This window comes from Paroedura picta, chromosome 2 (assembly GCF_049243985.1).
Source record: "Paroedura picta isolate Pp20150507F chromosome 2, Ppicta_v3.0, whole genome shotgun sequence".
NCBI lineage: Eukaryota > Metazoa > Chordata > Lepidosauria > Squamata > Gekkonidae > Paroedura > Paroedura picta.
Genome location: NC_135370.1, coordinates 132,838,843 through 132,855,723, shown reverse-complemented (window position 1 = coordinate 132,855,723; position 16,881 = coordinate 132,838,843). Strand labels below are relative to the sequence as shown.

Below are 16,881 nucleotides of genomic sequence, written 5' to 3'. Positions count from 1 at the left end.
TATTTTAAATATTGGACAGATATGAAAATAGTTTTAAATAAAAATATAACCTCTGTTTATAAAGATACTTCGGTTCGAATCCACATGTTGTAGCACTCCTTGGAATATGCCACATTTCAGTGTTATTTTCACTGGTTTTCCAAGAACATCACTAAGGAAGTGGTAATCACTGCTAGGATCCATTATGGCTTGCTGTCCATGAAATCTGGCTTTCAACCTAGGCGAGAAATGACATGGAGAACGCTTCTGTTAAAATGCTTCAAGAAATATCAAAATTCCTAAAAGAATGAGACAAAATTAATCAAACATTGTTCATTTTTAGCTTTAGATTCTAGATTCAAAAGTACAGCCACTACTATCAACCACCTTTAAAAAACAGACAGAAGTGACCTCTTAATACACCTAATACTACAGGAAAAAATAATAAATAGCAGGCCCAAGCATGTGGTCAGTGTTACAAGAACAGCCAAAAAAATCCAGTTTACCAGACAGAATGAACAGATAGTGTCTAACTAAACTGCAATAATTCACAAATATTGGAGACCAAAGTAACTGCGATTGCTCAATCAATAACCTTTCCACAGCAGAACCCACAGGTGGTCAGAAACCACCTTCATATAACAGCGGACAATGAAAATAAAAACCAAGAAGCCAAACATTCTATGGATAAAAAAATTTTCCCAAAAAATCTCCATCAAAGAATTCTGTTTCAGATAGTAACATATTAATTTTTGCTCTCTCTCAGTATATGTTGAAGCCAAGACCTTTAAACTTTGTTAAATATAACTGTAATTTATCTTTGAATGTACAATTTTAACTGCAATTTGTGCAAACGAGCAATACTTTTTGTTCAGTAGAAGGGAACAAGTTGTTGCATCAAATGCATCTCAGCTAGCACATCTCAGCTAGCACATCAGTTCTAATGCTGCTGGTTTGTGCATATTATTAAGTCTTTGCCATCCTTAGCACATAAATATATAGTGATCTGGACAAACTAGGATTATGTCACTTTGAACCCTTAAGAGCAGCTGTAAACTCAGTTCATTATTTGACAGGAATGTTTATGCTATTCTATAACCCAAGTTCTGACAAGATATGCCTTATTTCAGACCACAGAACCACTGAGAAAATTCTACTATCATGTTTCTCAGAGTCAGGCTAACCTCTGCACCATCATGTTGCTAACAGCAAGGCTGTTTCACTTCAGGGCTGGGGGAGAAAGACTGCAGAGCCAAGAGAAGACTAAGGAAACAAGCTGCATATCGGCAAAAACATATAGCTTCACATAGCTTTAATTCGTACTCTAAACTAGTAAATAGTAATGAGGAATATCTGTAAAATTTGGTTTATACTAATTTATCACAGGACAACCCTATGAATAGGATTGAAAGATACTAAGAATACAATCCCTTCTATTCCCATCAAACAGAACTGACTTAGTAAGAATCTCATATTATAGGTCAGGTGTGCCCAACCTTTCCTGGTACCCACCAAATATTTTTAGAAACTAAGCAAGACCAGATGGGCTTGTGTCCAGCAAGGCTTCCAATAGGCCACTGAAGATTTAATTGGCTGTGCAGATTTTTTCATTGTTTTGGCAATAGCTGCAACCACAGCAGAAGAATCTTTATGGCATGATTTAAGATAAGATGTGGCAGCCATTTTATGGCTGGCTCCACCTTTTGCAGCAGCTAATTTCTGGGCAGCCAGGTTGTGGCTGTACCTGCTCTAGGCTGGAAAGTTGCAATATATTGTGGAGATGCAGTCTGAGGATGGTACCTTTGGAAAATGGCAGGACTACAATATTGTCAAGTACACCTCCTAAAACTGCCATTTTCTCTAGGTGAACTTCAATTGCAATTCCAAGAAATCTCCTGACATCAATTGGAGGTGGGCTATCCTATGTTGTGTAAGAACTGAAAAGCTGCCCACAGGCTCAAAAGAAAGTGGTTTTTTATACCCCACTTTTCACTCCCCAAAGGAGTCTCAAAGTAGCTTACAATCACCTTCCTTTCCTCTCCCCACAACTGACACGCTGTGAGGTAGGTGGGTCTGAGAGACACTACTCTCTGGTAACAGTTCTATCAGGACTGTGACAAACTCACTACCCAGCTACGTGCATACAAAGGAAAAGTGGGTAATCAAATCCTGCTCGCCAGATTACATGCCACCACTCTTAACCATCACACCATGTTGGGATGGGAACCTTTGTTATAGACACCCACTAGACACATGCAGATAAACAACACCAATGGAACACTTTTTAAAGATAATTTAAGAGAAACTAATGCAGTAGTTGCATAGATAGTAGCCATATCAGTTCTCCCTCCTCCACTGTTTTTAGAACAAGATTCTGAAACTGTGTTAGAGATTTACAATAACAAAGGGAGGGGAGCCCTTGTCCCTACTAATAAAGTCACTGAAACAACAGGTTACAAGACTGTTGTTCTTAGGTGCAAAGTCGTGTCCGACCCATCGCGACCCCATGTAGAATGATCCTTCAGGCCTTCCTATTTATTTGTTTGTTTATTTATTTATATACCGCCCTCCCTGGAGGCTCCTCTACCATTCCTTGAAGTCCATTTAAGTTCGCACCTACTGCTTCAGTGACTCCATCCAGCCACCTCATTCTCTGTCATCCCCTTCTTCTTTTGCCCTCGATCGCTCCCAGCATTAGGCTCTTCTCCAGGGAGTCCTTCCTTCTCATGAGGTGGCCAAAGTATTTGAGTTTCATCTTCAGGATCTGGCCTTCTAAGGAGCAATCAGGGCTGATCTCCTCTAGGACTGACTGGTTTGTTCGCCTTGCAGTCCCAGGGACTCACAAGAGTCTTCTCCAGCACCAGAGTTCAAAAGCCTCAATTCTTTGATGCTCAGCCTTCCTTATGGTCCAACTTTCACAGCCATACATTGCAACTGGGAAGACAATAGCCTTGACTAGACACACTTTTGTTGGCAGGGTGATGTCTCTACTTTTTAGGATGTCAAGATTTGCCATGGCTTTCCTCCCCAGGAGCAAACATCTTTTAATTTCTTTGCTACAATCCCCATCTGCAATGATCTTGGAGCCCAGGAAAATAAAATCTGTCACTACCTCAATTTCTTCCCCATCTATTTGCCAGGAATTGAGAGGGCCGGATGCCATGATCTTCATTTTCTTGATGTTGAGTTTCAAGCCAACTTTTGCACTCCCCTCCTTCATCCTCATCAAAAAGCTCTTTAGTCCCTCTTCACTTTCTGCCATTAGAGTGGTATCATCTGCATATCTCAGGTTGTTGATATTTCTCCCTGCAATCTTGATCCCAATTTGTGACTCATCTAACCCCACCTTTCTCATGATGTGCTCCGCAAACAAGTTAAATAGGCAAGGAGACAGTATACAGCCTTACCAAACTCCTTTCTCAATTTTGAACCAATCAGTGACTCCATGCCCGGTTCTCACTGTTGCTTCTTGACCTACATATCAAAGGCTTTAGTATAGTCAATGAAGCAGAAGTAAATGTTCTTCTGGAACTCCCTAGCTTTCTCCATTATCCAGTGTATGTTGACAATTTGATCTCTAACTCCTCTGCTTCTTTGAAATCCTGCCTGTACTTCTGTTGGTCCACATATTGCTGGAGCCTAGCTTGTAGGATTTTGAGCATAACTTTGCTGGCATGAGAAATGAGTGCAATGGTGCGGTAGTTTGAACATTCTTTGACATTGCCCTTCTTTGGGATTGGAATGTAAACTGACCTTTTCCAATCCTGTGGCCATTGTTGAATTTTCCAAATTTGCTGGCATATTGAGTGTAGCACTTTTACTGCATTGTCTTTTACGATTTTGAATAGCTCAACTGGAATACTGTCACCTCCACTAGCTTTATTGTTGCTCAGACTTCCTAAGTCCCATTTGACTTCACATTCCAGGATGTCTGGCTCCAAGTCAGTGACTACCCCATCGTTGTTATCAGGGATGTTAAGCTCACTCTTGTATAGTTCTTCTGTATAATTTTGCCATTTTCTAAAATCTCTTCTGCTTCTGTTAGGTCCCTACCATTTTGGTCCTTTATCATACCCATCTTTGCATGAAATGTTCTCTTCATATCCCCAATTTTTTAAAGAGATCTCTGGTCCTCCCTATTCTATTGCTTTCTTCTATTTGTTTGCACTGTTAATTTAAGAAGGCATTCTTATCTCTTCTAGCTATTCTCTGGAATTCAGCATTCAATTGGGTGTATCTTTCTCTTTCTCCCTTGCCTTTCTCTTCCCTTCTCTCCTCAGCTATTTGTAAAGCTTACTCAGACAGCCATTTTGCTTTCTTGCATTTCTTTTTCTTTGTGATGGTTTTAGTTGCTACCTCTTGTACAATGTTGCAAACCTCTGTCCATAGTTCTTCAGGCACTCTGTCTATTTGTCATCTCTACTGTATATTTGTTAGGGATATGATTTAGTTTATACCTGAGTGGCCTAGTGCTTTTCCCTGCTTTCTTCAATTTGAGCTTAAAATTTTGCAACAAGAATTACAAGATTAAGAAGCAGCAATAGAATTAAAGATAAAAAGTATAATGAGACCCATATTCAATTTTTAGAGTTTTAAATCCATCACCAGCTTTAAAAAGGGTTCACAAACCACAGTGATCCAGGTGACAGTCACTTCTAGGCTAGATTTCTGCAACTCACTCTATGCGGGCCTACCCTTATCTCTGACTTGGAAGCTACAACTGGTGCAGAGCGCAGCATCCAGAATTCTCACAGGAATCCCTTGGAGGGCTCACATCCAGCCCATGCTCAAAGAGCTGCACTCATTACCAGATAAGGCTTAAGGTTCTGGTAATCACCTTCAAGGCGATACATGATCTAGGCCATGAGGGGCTGCCTTGCTGCCTCTCTGACTATGCCCCCCCCCCAAGAGCACTATGCTCAGCAAACACCAACATCAACATGTTGGTGATCCCTGGTCCCAGGGAGACTCACCTGATCTTGACCAGGGCCAGAGCTTTTTCTGGTAGAATGAGCTCCCAGAAGAGATCAGGGCACTGCCAGAGTTAAAACAATTCCACAGGGCCTGCAAAATGGAGCTTTTCTATCAAACTTTTCATTGAAGCCAATTAAGCAAGGCCACCAATCCAGAACCCAGAAGCCCCTCCCACCACCATGTCCCACAGATGAAATTTCAACCCCACTGCTGCAAACAATTTACTATCACTGAGTTATAAAGTTATGTTCTACTAGCAATTGTTAAATGTTAACTATTCTATTTGAAATATTACATATTCTCAATAATTATGTTCCTTGTACTGTACCATCAAAAGTTTTCACTGTCAATCACTCTGAGCGGCAAGGAAGGGTGGTATATAAATATAATATTTAAAAATAATCCATAGATATTGGCTATGATACATGTAAGTTCAACAGTATGCATCTATTGTAGAAGCCTAAGCATGTTAAAAGTTAGGTCTATGGAAATTACTCCCTAGTACTGTGAACACCTCTCTTCCTCTCCCAAGAGACACCCTGTGAGGTAGGTGGAGCTGGGAGAGCTGAGAACGCTGAGTGGCCCAAGGTCACCCAGCTGACTGCATGTGAAGGAATGTGGAATCAACCCCGACTCTGCAGCTTAGAGGTCAATGCTCTTAACCACTGCACCACGCTGGCTTTTACCAACTGCGTAGGCAGTCAACAATCTAGTTTTCCCCAGGCACACACAGCCTGCCAATAGTGCTGGTGGCAAAGCACAGGAAACGTTTCCTTTAAAACTAGAAACTACGGCTTATCCTTATTCTGATGGGCACTCGAGAAACTTGGAAGAAGTCTTAAGCAAGATTGGGGCAGAACGTTGCAACTTCAGACAAACAACAAGGCATTTGTCCGTCCATGTGCAGCACACCTCCCTCCCCGACCCATCTTACAACAAGCAAACTGAGAGGCCGTTTCAAAGACGAAGATGCCCCACTGCTCCTCCCCTCTCGGCGCCTTGCTGGCCTCACTATGCCCCCAGGGCCTTTCCCGTAAGGAGCAGCAGGGAGCCCGGGGAGTAGCTCTGCACGTGGGACTCGACATTGCAAGCATCGCAGGCGCCAAAAGAAACCCTGGGGCAGACAAGAGCCTTGCACCACCTCAGCCACTATTGGAAAAGAGCCGTTCCCTTGGTCAGACGCCGGATCACTAACTAACTGCTGGGATCTGCGGCTTTTAGGAATCATTTAAGAACCGCCTTTCGTGACGTCAGGCCAAAGGGGGGGGGAGAAACGGAGCCGACAGGTTTGGGAAACCGGTCTGCGCAGGCGCGCTTTCGATAGGCTGGGCCAGAGATGCAGTCGGCGGCTGGGGGTGGGGAGACGGGAGGGGAATAAGAGGGGGCGTCGCGCGCTCCGGCCGTTGCAATCTCAGTCGTTGGTGCAGCGTGGCTGATTGGCTGGCGGCCGCGGCGGAGGCTCACCGGCTCTAGGCCCAGCGAAGGCGCTCTAGTCTGGCGGCTCCCTCTGCCCGGTGGTTTGCGGTGAGGCGGCCGTGATGGGCTCCCGGGCGTCCACGTTGCTTCGGGACGAGGAGATCGAAGAGATCAAGAAGGAGACGGGCTGTGAGTATTCGCAGGGCTCGCGCCGGCCTTCGTCCCCGGGCGGCTCAGAACTGCCGCGCAAGGAAACCGCCTGCTCGCGAGCGGGTTTGTCTGTCTCCTCTCTCTCCCCATGAGACGGGCTTTAGTCCCTGAACTCCGGCCAGAAGCCTCTCCGCCAGTCCGGCCGCCCTTGGCCCTTCAAAACGCTTCGTTCGCCTTTTCTCTCCTTGGGGTGGCTGTTAGTGATGCGCTGCCCGTCCTGGGCGTCCTGTGGCTTTCTGGCTAGGTGGAGTAGGCGGAAAGGGTCGGAGCTGCCCTTGTCTACGTCGGAGGGTAAACTTCGGCAGATGTTCCTTCAGTTTTCTCACCTATGCGGCTCTTAAAGGCACAGGAACGCTTTCGCTCTGCTTTGTCTTTTCAGCCTCTGCCCCATGATAGCAAAAGTTGCGTCTCAGGTACAGTCCCCAGACGTTTCTCTGTCAGGTTAAAGTCGACAAGCGCCTTTCCCCCCCAACGGATGTGTTAACTTCTTCAAGTTGCAATAGCTCTATTGGTTCAAAATAGCTGCGCCAGTAATTGATTAGGAAGTCTTGACACGATGGAGCAAATGTTTTAAGTATTTGTGTGTATAAAGGGTGATCTTAATGTTTTTATGTTGTAAGCAGTTAATCCACCCACCCAAAAGCACTGGAACTTCGGCCCATAAGTGTGTCCATGCTGGTAGTTGTAAATCTTGCTCTCTTGATTTAATTGTCAGAATCTGGATATCTTCTGGAATTCCGTGAATAACTATTCTTGTTGGCAGAGAAGGATGGGAGATGCTTAAAACAGCAGTGGTGATTTAATGGTTCTTTAATGTGTTTGTTTACCGTTTTAGATACTTTAAGCAACATAGATATTTTACTATCTCAGGCTAGCTGAGGTGGGCTGTGAATATAGTTCAGTTTATTTAGATCTCTCACTTAATCCCAGGATATGTGATAGCTGATGGTGGCAAAGTGAAAAAGGAACTGAACTTGCTTATGCCCCCATTACTACATTTGTTCCTAAGATAAGCATTTAAAAGAAGTTCTGGCTTAAATTGAGCCTTGTATTATGAACACTGCCATTTAAAATGTCAATTGAACTAAGATGTTACACAACCACCTTGGTATGCTTCAGAACATTCAAAAGGATAGCTGTCAAAACAATAGTCAGTTTGTGTTTCTGCATTGCATAAACTTTTATATGAATGTCTCAGAGAGCAACTAATTAGCACATATGTGTTTATAACACTTCTATTATGAAGTGTGTCACCACCAGTGAGGTCATTGTAATTTCCATTTTACAGCTGAGATAGTGACTTGCCCAGGGCCATAGGGCAACTTCTTGGCTGAACTGAGATCTTAAGATGATTTGTAGTCAAGTACAATGGTATGTGGTGGGCAGTGCCACTATACAATAGAACAGATTCAACATAGTATTAAGATATTAGATTTGCAGTGCTTCGTTCTGTACAAAAGGAATGCAGCAGTCACTCTGACTTGAAATAAATAGCAAGGGCTCAACTCCTGAGGACATAGTCCCATCAAAGCCAGGGCCAAGGAACTCCTCTATTATTCTTAGATCCAGAAGAAAGCCCTTCTTAGCAGTTGCCAACTGCCATCAACGTGGCTAGAAGAAGTGGGTGCAGCCAGGAATACTTTCATTATGCTTGGAGCTTCAGCCAACAAATATCCAGGTAACCCTTCATTGTGTCTGGATCGAGATCAACTGACCCCCCTCCCCATCTCCAGAACATTTTGTATTGAGTACAAGTATTTGTATCGGATTTTGATTTGTGAGCTATTTGGGAGGCAATTTTTGTCAGGAAAGCAAGGCAAAATTATCTATTAATTTAGTTCATATAAAGGCTACTCACCAAATACATGTTAAAGGCAGCTCAGAACAAAATTTAATGAATCTTAAGACATTGCAGTATGTGAATAAATCTTTAAAAATCTAAAACATCACAACATTACCAGAATGTGAAATTTATTGCATAAATTGCACCATGGTTAATAAAAAACGGGTGAATTTGTTTTGTGTACATGGGGTTGATTTGTTTAAAAGATTAGGAAATCTTAATGTTCTAAAGTTAATACAGGACAGTGCAGTATTGCAGCCTGGTGATATAGGTGTGGGTTATGTTCTCTCATATGATCAAACTCACTTTTTTCCAATTGCTTAACTGCATCAAAGAAAACTAAAAATATACTTAATGGCTTCCTGGCATTTTGTAAGCAACTGTGGTTGCCATGGAGATAATATATCAGTAAGGATAGGCAGACTGATTGCAGCATAGCTGGTAGAGGTAATAACAGGAAATTAAATCAAAGATACAGTGATAAATTACTTTCTGGAAGTCCATGCTATAAGGCAAGATACTGAGTTGTGTTAAGGTATGTGCCACTAACAAAGGCTGTGTTATTCAAGATTGTACTTTTCTGTTTGCATATCTGATCTTTTAATTCAATTCTGTTAAGTAGAATGAAAGCCAACCTCTGTTGATAAATTGTACAACTAAGCTAAATATATTTTACACCACTGTTTCTACCAGTTACAAGGAAGACAAAAAGAGTATTGAAGCTCCACATTCAATCACTAAATGCCTTGCATAGTCTCATCTAGCTTCTGATATTTTGCCAGATGCTACCTACGCTGTTTATATTTGCAGCTATATGTAGTAACAATAAATTGATATTTTAAAATAAAAGAATGCTGAAATTTGAGATGCTAAATTTTATGCCCGTTATAAGTGTTGTGCTTGTATTCTCTTGGAATGCTTTCATAAAGTAGTCTTTGTACATTATAAACACTCTGCCTTTAAGGGGCTGTTAAATTGTTCTTGAAGAAATGGACTCTAATGCAGCTGTCCCCAACACCCAGTTCGGGGACCTGGACCGGTCTGTAGATCAGTTGGTACCAGGCCACGGCTCCTCCTCCTCGTCCCCGGCTGCTGTAGATCAGTTGGTACCAGGCCACGGCTCCCCCTCTGCGTGGCACTGCGCAGCTGCTGCTGGCAGCGCCCTCCAGCGGGCAGTGGGAAGTCAGGGGCGCCAACAGGAAAGCAAGTGGAACAGGGCCTCAGGCGACGGCACTGACATCCCTTTGCAAAAGACTACCCCCCCCCGGGGCCTCAGTAAAGTGTTGACCGGTCCCCGGTGATAAAAAGGTTGGGGACCACTACTCTAATCCATGAAAACTGACTCTGGGATAATATTTTGTTAGCCTTTAAAGTGCTACTAATCTCTGTTTAATTTTATACTGTATCTGTAACTACACATTAAAAGGTAAAGGTATCCCCTGTGCAAGCACCGAGTCATGTCTGACCCTTGGGGTAACGCCCTCCAGCGTTTTCATGGCAGACTCAATACGGGGTGGTTTGCCAGTGCCTTCCCCAGTCATTACCGTTTACCCCCCAGCAAGCTGGGTACTCATTTTACCGACCTCGGAAGGATGGAAGGCTGAGTCAACCTTGAGCCGGCTGCTGGGATTGAACTCCCAGCCTCATGGGCAAAGCTTTCAGACCGCTGCCTTACCACTCTGCGCCACAAGAAGCTCTAACTACACATTATTGATACTTAATTTACTTCTGCAGCATTCCAAAGAATTCAGGTAACTTTAACGGGGTTCCCTCTCAATTTCACATTCAGATATTATTGCAGAGCAAACCCTTGTGGCTGTGAAAAAAAACATACAGTTCAATTATCTGTCACTACTCCTTGGTATTGCAGTTGGTACAATATATGTGGTCCCTTTTTAATGGTATAGAGAAGGGGTCTCTGAAACCACCCTTTGACATCACTGAATTTGGATGGTTATTGCACATCTGTACTACTGTTATACTTTTTCTGTGCTGTACCAACCTAAGGCTTGGGTTAGATGTATGCTCTTACGTGAGCATACTTTTCACTGATATTATTCACAGTAATAAGAATACTATAATATTTCTGAGGAAAATATACCCATGTTGGAGATACTTTGTGTATGGGGGGGACATTTTAAAACAGTTGTTTGGCTGCTGCTGCCGTTGCTTGTGGTCTGTGTTGCTGTGATAGAATACTGCCAAGAGGCATGAGCTTAAATGAATTACTTGTTGACTTTTGATTTGCAATAACTTGCTGATTACTGACATAGGAATGTTGTGTGGAATGTTGCACAGGGCACATCCCTTTTTCCTTCTGTGGAAGTTAACATTGTATGATTGGCAAGATCTAATCTCCATTGCTTACCTGTTCCATCTTTGTTTGGAATATTTGACCTGCTCTCATATTTCTGTACATTGCTTATGGTAATTATGCTTATGGGGACCCACCTCAATGAAAACAAAGGAGTAAGCATTAACTCAGTGACCCACTCCCAAACCTCCAAAAATGGACAAGTGCTTAATGTGGAAAATAATTAAACGATGATTTGCTCCATCCCAGTTCGTTCTCCCTTGAGATCCAGGAGGACATTGCGGTGGGTGTTTTCCCAACACTTTAACAGGGAGGCAGGATTTAATTTTCAGTTCCCGTCCTGTGCTGCGGGAGACACCCTGCTCCAGTCTGATGATAAGCCTCTCATAACTCAAACAAAACATTAACAACAGAATATATCCTATTCCAAGTCAGCCTATAATATATCTGCTGACCAGTGAACCTCTCCTTAAAACTCAACGGTTCTGCAACAAATTCAGTAGGTAATGTGCTCAGTGCGTAAAATACATGATCTGGGAAGCTCAGAGGTGTCACAAGACGTCCTCCTGGCCTCAAGGATAAGAACCATATCATGGTAAATTAACCAATGGTCATTCTCCCTTGAGATCCAGGAGGGTGTCTTGGTGGGACATGAAAGAGCTGTCCCAAACCACGCCAAGGGTGGGAGCATATCTAATTTTCCTCAGTCACGTGCTGCAATGCACATAGTCCAAATGCAGCTTCAGAGGAAATCTGAGTATGCAGTTTGTAATGTCTGACATAAGTAGAAATACTAAACCAGGTAACTGCCCCGCAAATTAATTCTGCAGAGACCCTTTTAGCCAAGGCTGCATTGGTGGCTGAGCTCCTGACTGATTGAGCAGTAATACCTGCCATGTAAGCCTCAGTTATACAAGCTGATTGCTGCATTGGACATGCACTGCCCCAACTTTGGCGGAGTCACAATGATGCTGAAACCCATTAGATCTTGAGATCTGATGAGAAAAGCCTTGAGCGTTCTCCTAACATCAACATTATGCCAAAGGGGCTCCTTTGCATGTTTTGGATTAGCACAGAAATCTAGTAAGATTATCTTCTGACTAAAATGAAAAGTATCGTATCATGGTAAGTTAACCAATGGTTGTTTTATGTGAAAATATCTGGACATCTTTTCTGTTGAGTACAACTTTTTGTGATAGATTAGAATTTGAACAGGTGCGAGGTAACAGAACTCAAATGATTAGCTAGTAAGGACAAAGACTGTTATGAGGATTTTGAAAATTTTGGATCATATCTCCAAAACTGAAGCATGCGTCTATCTGAAGAAAAAAAATAGGCACAATATGTTGTTTTTTATCCAGCTCACAAGCCAGAGACAAGGTGCTGGGTTTGAACTTCAGCCCAACCCTTCTCTTTCACTTACACTCTAATGACATATAAATATTCTCAGTTGTAAACAGTACATTCTTTCCATTCTTCTAGAATCCTAAGTATTCATTAATGAACAATGTAGCCAAACCTCATGCCAGTCACCAAGGAATCAAGCTGTTTGGTGCTCTGTCCTCAAAAATAGCATGTCAGAGCCATAGTCAGGTGTTTGAAAGGTTTAAGGTTTTTCTTTTGATTTGTTACTGCAAAAATACATTGGAGCTAAAGTTGCTTCCTATAAATACACATTGATAGGATCTGAACTGACAGTAATTGATCAAGAGCGAAATCTTGGAGTCATGGTAGATAACTCACTGAAAATGCTGGTTGAGTGTGCAACTGCAATAAAGGCAAATATTATGCTGGGCATTATTAGGAAGGGAATTGGAAACAAATCAGCCAGTATCATAATGCCTCTGTATAAATCTATGGTGTGGCTTCATCTGGAATACTGTGTATAGTTCTGGTCACCTCACCTCAGAAAAGATGTGCTAGCATTGGGAAAAGTCCAAAAAAGGGCCACTAAAATGATTAAGGGGATAGAACACTTTCCATATGAAGAAAGGTTCGAGTTTGGGGCTCTTTAGTTTGGAGAAACGACTATGGGGTGACATAATTGAGTTTTACAGAATTATGCATGGGATAGAGAAGGTAGAGGAAGAGTACTCAGTTTTAGAACAGATAAAAGGAAGTACTGCAATGCAGCAAATGTTGTCCCCATCTTCAAGAAATGGAAAAAGGAGGATCCGGGTAGTTATCGACCCGTCAGCTTGATATCTGTAGCTAGCAAAATTTTGGAACAAATAATCAAACACTCGGTCCTTGAGCAGCTGGAACTGAGAGCTGTGATTTCTAAGACTCAGCACTGGTTTCGCAAGAACAAGTTATGTCAGACCAACCTTATCTCTTTTTTTGAGAAAGTGACTACTTTGCTGGATCAGGGGAATGCCGTGGACATAGTTTATCTGGATTTCAGTAAAGCTTTTGATGTTCCACATGATATTCTTGTTCACAAGTTGGTAAAATGTGGTATGGATCCTAATTCTATCAGATGGATCAATAACTGGTTGATAAATCGTACCCAGAGGATATTTGTTAATGGTTCAGCATCTTCTTGGAAAAGAGTAACAAGTGGAGTACCCCAAGGATCTGTCCTGGGTCCTGTGTCGTTCAACATATATTTATAAATGATTTGGATGAGGGATTAGAGGGGATACTTATTAAATTTGCAGATTATACTAAACTGGGAGGGGTAGCAAACAACTGAAGATAGTGACAAAATACAGGATGATCTTGGTAGGCTCAAGAAGTGGGCTAAACTGAATAAAATGAAGTTCAATAGGAACAAATGTAAAGTTCTGCATTTAGGTAGGAAAAACCAAATACACCAATATAAGATTGGGGACACTTGTCTTGGCAGTAGCATGTGCAAAAAGGATCTAGGAGTCTTAGTAGACCATACATTGAACATGAGTCAGCAACATGAGTCAGCTAAAAAGGCAAATGGGATTTTGGGCTGTATCTTGTCCAGATTACCGGAGGTGATGCTGTCGCTGTACTCTGCTCTAGTTCGTCCTCACTTGGGGTACTGTGTTCAGTTTTGGGCACCTCAGTTGAAGGGGGATGTTGACAAACTGGAACGTGTCCAGAGGAGGGCAACAAAGAAGGTGAGGGGTTTGGAGACTAAGACATATGAAGAAAGGTTGGGGGAGCTTGGTCTGTTTAGCCTAGAGAGGAGACGACTGAGAGGGGATCTGATAACCATCTTCACGTATTTAAAAGGTTGCCATATAGAGGATGGAGCAGAATTGTTCTCTCTTGCCCCAAAGGGACAGACCAGAACGAATAGAATGAAATTAATTCAAAAGAAATTCCATCTAAACATCTGGAAGAAGAGGTCCCTTCCAACTCTATTATTCTATGATTCTGTGACTCTAAAGGGAGAAGGCTGCAGACTACTGAGCCTTAGGCAGTGTCATGCATTCCAGAAAAAGCAAACGTTCCACAGAAGTTTTCAGTGCTCCCCAAAACTTTCTACTGAAAAAAATCTTTAGACTTCTTCATGCTGTATATATATTTTTGAATAAAAACTCTAAAAATCATTTAGAGATTTTTAAGAATTTCAATTTTTAAGGGTTTCCCCCCAGCATTTGTAAAAAAAATTCCAATTTTCTACTTTTTCTTACAGAAAAATTGAATGCTCTACAATTTGAATGAGTTTTAAAAGGCATTTTACTTATTCTAAAAAAATTTTTTTACAGTAAAACCTTGTCTTAAGAAGTATTTCATGAGGTGTTTTCAGCATTTCAGCACTTCCCCAAAGTGCCATTAGAAAAACTCAAAAAAGTCCTTGAGAGTTTTCTACTTCTAGGCCTTCACATCTACACAACTGCCTAAATACTTTCAAAACTGTACTCTACAAAGCCCTATGCTACAGTAGATTTTTCATAAGAAAGCTTTTGATTTTCACTGCAATACCCTAGCACAGCTATTCCTCCTTTAACAAAAGGTATTCACTCCTTCTGTACAAAAGAAAAGCTAAAATAAACTTGAAATGGAGTATTAACAGAAAGCATATCTGCTCTAGCACTCTCCATACATTTCCATAAATCAAGAACTGAAGATGACAAATGGATACTGATCTACAAATACCAATGAATACCTCTTTCTCTCACTTCATGTCAATGTACTTCCTAACCTTTTCTCTGTGCATTTTGTACATTTGTCTACGCATTTTCTGATGCCTTCTAACCTACATTTCTTTGAAATTAGGACAAAGGTCCAGCCTAACTTTCATTTTAACTAAAGGCACTTTGTAGATAAAAGATATGTAAATTCTCTGGGATGGGACAGCAATAATCATAGTTCTGAACTTGCCCCACCAGTTCCTCTAAACTTCTTATGTGAATACCACTCATTTGTGTCAATTTGCAGGTAATAAGGAAGCTTTGCAAAAGCATTTAGATAACCCTAATTCATGAGTTAGCCGCATATCTTGGTTGCTGACTATTTTGAGACAAGGAAACAAAGAAAGTTTTGATTGGAGAGAGATGTTAAATTTATTGTAAACTGCCCTGAGCCACAAGGGAGGGTGGCATAGAAATGTAACCCCCCAAAATAAATTGATGTATTTATGGAAGTAAAAGTTTATAAATGCCTAAATTTTGTATAATTCACCCTATGCTGTTTTAGCACATCTAATTTTTTTTGAACTGTCTGGTTAGAGAAAGCTAATGAAATGTCTAATTTTTCTCTGAGGATTTGGTGCAGTTTCTGCCATGCCTCCTCATCTTTTTTCTCCTTCCTGCTACTGTCTATCCAGTCTGTGGGTTTATTTATATCTCGCCTATGTCTCCAATGAAGACCCAAACAGCTTACTTCATTCTCCTTTCCTTTATCGTCCCAATAACCCTGTGAGGTAGGTTAGGCCAAGAAGTTATCACTGGTTCGAGCCTCAATAATGGAGTGGGAATTCAAACTGGGGTCTCTCCACTGCCATAGTGTGCTTGAGGGAAAGATGTAAAGGTCAACAATGTTGGGGCAAAAGAACAGAAGGTATGCAAATGAAACCCTGCATTCTCCCTTTCTGAATATTAGGTATCCTTCTGGCAGATATGTATCTTGGTTTTAAGAGCCATATAAGTCTCTGCAGTGTCCACTTTGTCTTTAAAAGTAAGTCATTCATTTGAACAGTAAAATATATTTCAAAGGACTTTTTCACTGCTCCCCCAAATGTCCAACTTTACCATTTGGCAAGCTTCAAAAAGGCCTGAAAAAATACACACACCCTTGAGTTTTTCCAGCTCTCCCCCCTCCCTGGCAGGGGCTCATGGGAATTGTAGTCCACGGACATCTGGAGGGCCGCAGTTTCACTACCCCTGCACTAAGATTTCAAGCATAAGACTCTAATTACATCTACTTTTTCAAGCCACAAATTCCGAAGACTTAAGGGTGCATACCATTTCTTAACAGAAGTGCAATTTCCACCAATTCCCCTCACAACTGCAGAAAACTGACACCCCCCCCCCAACCCCATTCTGTAGTGGAATGAGTGAAAGCGGAGATTTGCAGCCACCACTTAAAAAACTTAAGTGTTCTTAAATCTTCAGAATGTGTGGTTGTGATATGGGCCAAAGATCTATCATTATTTAATCATGCATTCTATGAACACAAGATCCTCACAACAGATGAAGACTTCCACAGAACAATACCTCCTCAAGCGCTTGGTGTGTTATTGTTCAGAGTTTTCCTCTAGAAAATACACTAATGAAGTAAATCAGTATAAATAATATAGTATGCAATTAAGTTGACTAATTAAATCCTGATTTAAAAGTGCTAGAATATCATGACAAAAAATTAATATATAAATAAAAGACGTTTCATTTAACTATCAAGGTAATACAGACAGATGCTGGTTAAAAATTTCCCAATAAATATGCTAATTCCTTTCATAACCTTCACAACAAATTTAATTCCATTTTGCTGAAAACAAAAGATATACCAGAACTTCATTCACTAGGATCTTAGGTAAACTGATTTGGCTCCTTACCTTCCCATGGTTTTTCTTTTTTTAATACACAGGGAACAAATCAGCTTTTATTAGTTCCAAATATTTATTCAATTCCTGGCTATGAGGTCAATACAGAAGCTGTGCTGGATCAGGCCAGTGGTCCATCCAGTCCAACACTGTGTCACACAGTGGCCAAATTCCAGGTGT

At 41.5% G+C, this 16,881-nt stretch overlaps 2 protein-coding genes across 8 annotated transcripts in view; one reads left to right on the top strand and one right to left on the bottom strand.

The window, feature by feature from the left end:
* Positions 1 to 6,236, bottom strand: part of EXD1 (exonuclease 3'-5' domain containing 1) — a 30,560-nt gene extending 24,324 nt beyond the window's left edge. For 2 of the 6 annotated variants that reach the window (XM_077322831.1, XM_077322836.1), the window contains exons 1-3: positions 6,095 to 6,236; positions 4,953 to 5,043; positions 51 to 217 (exon numbers count right to left, since the gene is read on the bottom strand). In XM_077322831.1, the coding sequence (XP_077178946.1) occupies positions 51 to 183 (133 nt within the window). In that variant the 5' untranslated portion in view covers positions 184 to 217; positions 4,953 to 5,043; positions 6,095 to 6,236. Of the gene's footprint in view, positions 1 to 50; positions 218 to 1,491; positions 1,605 to 4,952; positions 5,044 to 5,281; positions 5,819 to 5,887; positions 6,044 to 6,094 lie in introns of those variants that run through there. The other 4 variants (XM_077322833.1, XM_077322832.1, XM_077322834.1 and 1 more) reach the window with 4 other exon arrangements.
* A 100-nt stretch (positions 6,237 to 6,336) lies between these two features.
* Positions 6,337 to 16,881, top strand: part of CHP1 (calcineurin like EF-hand protein 1) — a 34,647-nt gene continuing 24,102 nt past the window's right edge. The window contains exons 1-2 of one of the 2 annotated variants that reach the window (XM_077322850.1): positions 6,954 to 6,992; positions 8,143 to 8,257. In XM_077322850.1, coding sequence (XP_077178965.1) covers positions 6,969 to 6,992; positions 8,143 to 8,257 — 139 coding nt within the window. In that variant the 5' untranslated portion in view covers positions 6,954 to 6,968. Of the gene's footprint in view, positions 6,559 to 6,953; positions 6,993 to 8,142; positions 8,258 to 16,881 lie in introns of those variants that run through there. The other variant, XM_077322851.1, reaches the window with a different exon arrangement.